The 7,017-nt window shown below is 43.6% G+C and overlaps 1 protein-coding gene across 2 annotated transcripts in view; it reads right to left on the bottom strand.

Annotated features, from left to right (window-relative positions):
• The window catches only part of MYO1E (myosin IE), a 233,041-nt gene that overhangs the window by 72,752 nt on the left and 153,272 nt on the right, over positions 1-7,017 (bottom strand). For both annotated transcript variants that reach the window (XM_007458891.1, XM_007458892.1), the window contains exons 15-16: positions 5,582-5,667; positions 3,366-3,447 (exon numbers count right to left, since the gene is read on the bottom strand). In XM_007458891.1, the coding sequence (XP_007458953.1) occupies positions 3,366-3,447; positions 5,582-5,667 (168 nt within the window). The remainder of the gene's footprint in view (positions 1-3,365; positions 3,448-5,581; positions 5,668-7,017) is intronic.

Raw genomic sequence — 7,017 nt, 5'->3', positions numbered from 1 at the left:
AAAAAAAAAAAAAAAAAAAAAAAAAAAATGCAGACAGGACAGTGAGAAAGGCTTAGGGTGACAGCTCCCCATTCTACCCTCCACATAGATTGTTAGCAAGCCTGAATTGGGATCCTGGCTCTGCTCTTTGCGAGCTATGTTGCAAATCACTAAATTTCTCTGGGCCTCAGTTTCCCCATCTGTAAACTAAGTAGGTTGAACTAGAAGACCTCTAATTTAATCTGAAGGTTGGAATAGATGTTAAATGTCTACAAGTCCAGTTACCTCATGGTACTTGCATCTCTTATCATATCTGCTCCTTTAGAGGCCCAGTCTCACTTAGATAAAGCTGTAGCCCAGTCCACTTTGCCAGCTCTGAGCTCCATTCCCTCAATCTTTGGCTCTAATTTCAAAACCGGTCCCTTTTAGCCACAACAACGTAGAATTTAGGAAAGCCTCAAAAATCACATGTTATTAAGGAAAGAATACTCTTATTTATAAACAAAGATAGTGGGAGTTCTCACCAAGCAAATATTCTATTAATTAAATCCTACAGAACAGTTTTAAATTTTAAGGAATTAGAATACAATAAGATTCCCAACACTAAAACTACCTTGAACATAAATTTAATTTTTCTTCCAAGGAACTCAGGATCCCTTTAAAAGTTTAACCTCAGGGATATCATTAAGATGATACTTAGCTACTATATATAAAATAACCAACAAGGCCCTACTGTATAGCACAGGAAACTATACTCAATATCTTGTAATAACCTGTAATGAAAAAGAACTTAAAAAAGAATACATACATATACATGTATAACTGAATCACTTTGTTGTCCACCTGAAACACATTGTAAATCAACTATACTTCAATAAAAGTTTTTTTAAAAAAAGATGATACTTAGCATATGCAAAATATTGTAGACATCAAAGGTGTAAGAGATTGGGCCATGGCTATGCCTCTCTAAGAGGTGACTCAGGAGACATAAAACAGGGAGAATCTCATTCCTACATGGAGGCAGACTGTCAGACAGGCAGAGGTCACACAGTTCACCAAGAGGATACCATTGGCGAGAATATGCTTAGTACTGTCTCCCTAGATGAGCTGGCTGACTTCAGGATGACCTCCCCAGACCACAGCAATCCTGAACATTTTGAGTACACCCGGAAGGTGGCTATTTTGAGCATTCTACTAGACAAGAATATGAAGGGGTCAAGTCTTCCAAGGAGGAGAAAAATGCTCCTAACACACCCTCCTTTTTTTTTTTTTTTTTTTTTTTTTGCAGTACGCGGGCCTCTCACCGCTGCGGCCTCTCCCGTTGCGGAGCACAGGCTCCGGACGCGCAGGCCCAGCGGCCACGGCTCACGGGCCCAGCCGCTCCGCGGCACATGGGACCCTCCCAGACCGGGGCACAAACCCGTGTCCCCTGCATCGGCAGGCGGACCCCCAACCACTGCGCCACCAGGGAAGCCCACACCCTCCTTTTTATAGGGAATAAGTTGGACTGAGAAGCCAGACCACTTGAAAGTGAGTCACTGCAGCCTTGATGATCTGGGCCCCTTGGATCTGAATGTGACAGTCTTGTGACTAGATTTTCCAGCCTAGAGCTAATCCTTATCCAGGACCTAGAAGTTAAAGCCTGAGTCAGAGCTTCGTGCAGATGTCAATTACCTGGGGCCTCGTGAGAACCGCATCTTCTCCCTGCCGTCAACTCTCTGCCCCAGTGAACTCAATCCAGACACTGTCCCAGGACTACTGCATGTCTCAAGTTCCTTGAACACGACTGTCCTTAATCCCAGAGGACTCTACCCTCCAGCTCAAAACCCTACCCTCTAGCTTGCGCCTGACTTCCTGCACAAACCCTGAAGCTCCTCCGGATGGAAGCGTCTCGTTGCTGTGATGTTCCCTTTATTTCACGCAGTGCTTATGCCCTCAGAGGCTGGGGAGACGGGCTTCCATATGTGCAACACTCAGAGAAGAAAACGCTCGTGAACAAAACAGGCAGCAGCAACCATTGTGTTCACGGGGCCGGGGTTATCGGAGGGCACTGTGAGAAGGACGTGTAGGATCTGGACACACACAGCCACACAGGGGGATAGACAGTCAGAACAAGCACATCAAGCGTCCACTGAGAATTAAGCAGAGATGCAGAAGCATGGCAGAGGGGGAGGGGACAGATGGAGTAGAATGGAACAGGAAAGCATACACGGTTTGGGCCTATTATGCTTCAAGCAGTGTGTGCCTTAGATGGACGATGGAAATTAATCACCACAGTACTCCCCTGAGATACGTACTAAAATCTCTAAGTTTAGGTAACTTGCTGGCGATCACACAGTGAGGGATTTGAACACAGGTGACGAGCCCCAGAGCCCTACTCTTAATCACTCAATGATTCCATTGATTATAAAGACAGGGTGGTATTTAATTGGTATGATTCTTTAAAAAACTGTATTTAATATACACACTACTATATATAAAATAGATAATCAACAAGGACCTACTGTATAGCACAGGGAACTCTACTCAGTATTCTGTAATAACCTACATGGGAAAAGAAACTGAAAAAGAATGGATATGTGCATATGGGTAACTGAATCACTTTGCTGTACACCTGAAACTAACAAAACATTGTAAATCAACTATAATGAAAATTAAAAATAATAATAAAAATATAAAATAAGAAACTGTTTTTAACTGGTATAATTAAATAAGAAAAAGTTTAGTGACTGTTTTTCAAAAAATTACATGATGGAGTGTGTTTGACAAAACCTCTAAACTCAGAGAGTAATTAGGGATAACCGATTTCATCACACAGCGCCTCCGATAAGTCAATGCACTCTCCATGCGAGGCTCTCAAGAATTCCTCTGACTTTGAGACACTATGAAGCCAAGATGCCTGTAATTCACAGAAAGGAGGGCCCACAAGACCCAGTGCGGAAGGTGCATAAATTCCCCATATAAGACCCAGTAGAATTTCAGGTTCGTAAAGTTCCATAACTGGCAAGTTCTGGGGTCTGGTATGGAAAAGCATCATCAAAATCCAAAATGTGGCTGTTGATCATAAAATTTCTCTGACAGTTTAATGTGAATTCTCCTAGATTCAGTATAAAGCCACTTCCTCTTAGAAAGTAACTGATTATCATCTGCTGACTATTAAGCTATGAGGTACTTAATACCCATTTGGGGTTTCAGTACAGCCAAGTCAAATTCACCTGCATCCTGTAACCCTTTCTCAAGCAGCAACGTTACTTCTGGCCATCTTCTGTAACCAATCTGTTACATCTCCCTGACCGCATCCTGGCCCAGGGGTATAGTCCCTGACCCCTAGAAAACCCTACCTCTTAATAGGGATCCATAAATTTCCCTATTAAAATAGAACAAACCTTTATTTTGCTTCCAGCAGTAGTCGGGCGTCCTTTCTTGTCAGCCTGCAGATTTTCTGGAAATAAAGACTTTATAAAAGGTCTGGAAAAGGAGAAAGAGAATGGATTAGCAATCAGTAAGTACCTTGGGGGCTGGAAAGCCTGCTTCCATTGAGAATGGAGAGGACAGTCGTCCAGAAGCACAGAACCTTGGAACAGAATGGCCATTTGACTCAAGCCATCAAGTTGTGACCCGGGAGAAAAAAAGCAATGGACACAAGAAACACACAGAGAGAATTCTAAGACAGAAGCATCTTGGAGTCTAGGCCTGAAAATTTTAAACTCTGCCTTTCAAATTTCCCCATCCACTAGAACTGAGATACACCTTGGCAACAGGACACAACAGAGGGGGGTCAGTGTGGGTTTTCTGAGTTAAGTAAGATAGACCAGAGCGCAGGGATTTGTAGGAACTGTCCAGATCCAACGCAGATTCTGCTTTGCTCCAAAGCAGGGTTTCTCAGTCTTGGTGCTACTGATATTTGGGATTGGATAATTCTGTGCTGGGGCCGCTTTATACATTATAGGATGTTTCACAGCATCAGTGGCCTTTGACCACAAGCCCTCCCTTCCCTCAAGCAAAAAACCTATAGACAAAACGTGTTTTGAGTATGAGCAATTTTAAGCGCAGCTAATCCACTAATGCTTTGCCTGCTGAATATACAACTTCATTAGTAGTTGTAACTGAGCTACATCTGTTGACAGGCCTGCCTCAAAAGGCACAGGGCAGGGACAATGTCTTAGTCACCTTAGTGTCCCTGGTGTCTGGAACAGAGCCTAGTACACAGTAGGTGCTCAATAAATATTTGCTGAATGAATGAATGAATGAATGATGCGATCCATGTAAATTAGGAATCTGCCACTCAAAGGAAATTCCCCCTAAATGACTTAATGGGCATCATGGATTTTCTAGGAAGTCTCCACAGCAATCTACTTTCATAACCTCACCAGACACAATTACAGGTTTTTACACCACATGTGTTTACCAAACAACAGACCATGTCTACATGACAGGAGTTTTACATGGAAGTATCAATAGCTCTTGAGTTTTGCAGTAATTTTAATAATTAAAAAGAAAAAAAATCTCTGAAAGCATGCCTGCACCTGATTTTCATAAACTCCAAAAGCCAGGACTTGTGGCTTACCTGACTTTTTAAGAGCAAATAGATTTTATGTTTTGAGAGAAGAATCTCCGAAGTGAGGGGTGTGAGTGCCACGAAAGTGCAGGCCTGGGGAGATGAGGGCCAGGGAGGAGTGGAGGCTGGAGGGAGGGGAAAAGGGTTAAACGGAGCAGAACTTCGAACCACGGACCAAAAAGGAAACTCAGTTTTCCTTTCATTGAAGTCAGGCCTTTTCTAGAAAATTATCAGGCTTGCAGCTGTTGATCAAAGAAGTTAACTTTGATATTATGATAGTTGAAGTAACAGAGACTAAAATGGCAACCATTACTTGGAGACAGCTCTAAAACTTGTAAAATCTGGAAGACCGTGCAATATCGTACTTGCCAGGCATGGACAGGCCCGATCATGTAAATGACATCTCACATCATTACCCAGGACCACGGGGACCTTTGCACGGAAGAGGCAAGGGAAGGACATGGCAAAGCTGGCCCTGAGAGCTCCAGCAGCTTGCAAGGCGGATGCCCCCACTGCTCTACGCTTCTAGCTTAGTCAGGGTCTTGGGAGTTAAAATGGATCTGAGTGCCCCTCCCTGAGTTCCTGAGCCATTTCCCAAGTGCTTCAGCAATTCAGGTTAACTTCGGTGTGGCTAAGCTATTAGCATTTTCAAAAACAGAGGGAGAATTCTTGGGATGATGTCCCGAGGGCAAAGTGTCACAGAGCCAGACTTTCTCACTCTTAAGACAGTCAGGCACAGCCATCCCAACCCAACTCCAGGATGGGCACTTCTCCCTGATAAAACCATTGAAAATGATGAAACCGGGGACCCTGAAGGGCATGAAGATAGCACTTAGCATGTGGGGTGGGAAGTATCAGAGGTACAAGGGAGACACTAAGACCGGGGACAAAAAGCTGTTTTGAGAAGCTGAATTGTCTAATGATAACCCAGACCCAACGGCACAAGGAAACATAACGCTGACCATTCAAATGTCACACGTTTGTTCTAACATTGGAAATCTGGTCAAACCTATATCCCGTGTCGGATAAGGCAAACACACTTACAGCTCACTGCTCTGCATAAGCTCAATCAGATCCATAAACAGCACATCACGGTTCCGCTCACAAAAGCCATCCATGTCATAGGATACCTGGCCAAGGATGGAAAGATATCGAATTTTATCCTTTAAGTATTTCATTGAACAAAACATCCAAGCTGGCATGGCTATCCTCCAGAGAGTGTGTGTATTTCCAGACATAACAATTGGGCTTTCATCCCGATCTGTCACATTAAGGCTGTGCATGTTTTAACTTGTTAGATGGCTTCAGCTGGCGATGGCCTGGAGATGCTGATGAATGGTCTCCGGCTGCTTACACGATCCAAATGATACCTGACCAGGACCCCAGCTCTCATGATTACATAGCCCCTCTTCGATGGATCTATAGGGGTATGTAAATAATACACTTAACTCTTTCTCTAAATTTTAGGTAAGATGGAGTAAAATAAAACTCTCTGTGCTCACTAACGCACTGCAGTGGGCCATGTCATCTGAGGCTTTTTGATTTCTCCTACAAATGGTGTCAGATTTAGATCAGTTTAGCTGAAGTTTCATGCTCAAGGACCCTCCTTGATTAATAAGAGACTTATTGGGATGAAGGGTGAGACCAATGAATTTCCACAGTACTAGGAAGTCCCCAAATATCATGACATTAATTTACTTATCTGTGTATCACCAGCACCCACACAAAGCTTGGTACCCAGTAGCACCCAGTAATCATGCATTTTATGAGAACAAACCCCAAAGTGAGCCGCTGGTCCTTAGGTATGCTCCCAGGGGAGGATGGGCAAGTAAAAAATGCAAGCTTGTGATTGCATAAGAGGCGAGAAAAAAATCTCATTCCTTCAGCAGTTAATATATAGGTTGGGGCTTCCCTGGTGGCGCAGTGGTTGAGAGTCTGCCTGCTAATAATGCAGGGGACGTGGGATAGAGCCCTGGTCTGGGAGAATCCCGCATGCCGCGGAGCAGCTAAGCCCGTGAGCCACAACTACTGGGCCTGCGCGTCTGGAGCCTGTGCTCCGCAACAAGAGAGGCCGCGATAGTGAGAGGCCCGCGCTCCGCGATTAAGAGTGGCCCCCGCTTGCCACAACTAGAGAAAGCCCTTGCACAGAAACGAAGATCCAACACAGCAAAAATAAATAAATTAATAAACTCCTACCCCCAACATCTTAAAAATAAACAACTATATATATATATATAGGTTGATTCATGCTTATGTTATATTAAGGGTGATTCATGCTAAAAAAATACACAGTGGTGTATACACACTATCTTTTGTTTGTCTCTCCAAATATTTTATGGGTCCCATGTTGTTGAATGAATGAATGATGGATGAATAAAACACAGTGAGGCATATAAAACTCTACGGACATTGCTTTCAGTTGCCTCGTGAGAAAACAGATTACAGACCCAAAGGCTTAATACAGATAGACATTGAAAAGG

This window comes from Lipotes vexillifer, unplaced genomic scaffold (assembly GCF_000442215.2).
Source record: "Lipotes vexillifer unplaced genomic scaffold, Lipotes_vexillifer_v1.1 scaffold102, whole genome shotgun sequence".
Lineage (NCBI taxonomy): Eukaryota > Metazoa > Chordata > Mammalia > Artiodactyla > Lipotidae > Lipotes > Lipotes vexillifer.
This window is presented reverse-complemented; position numbering and strand designations above follow the sequence as displayed.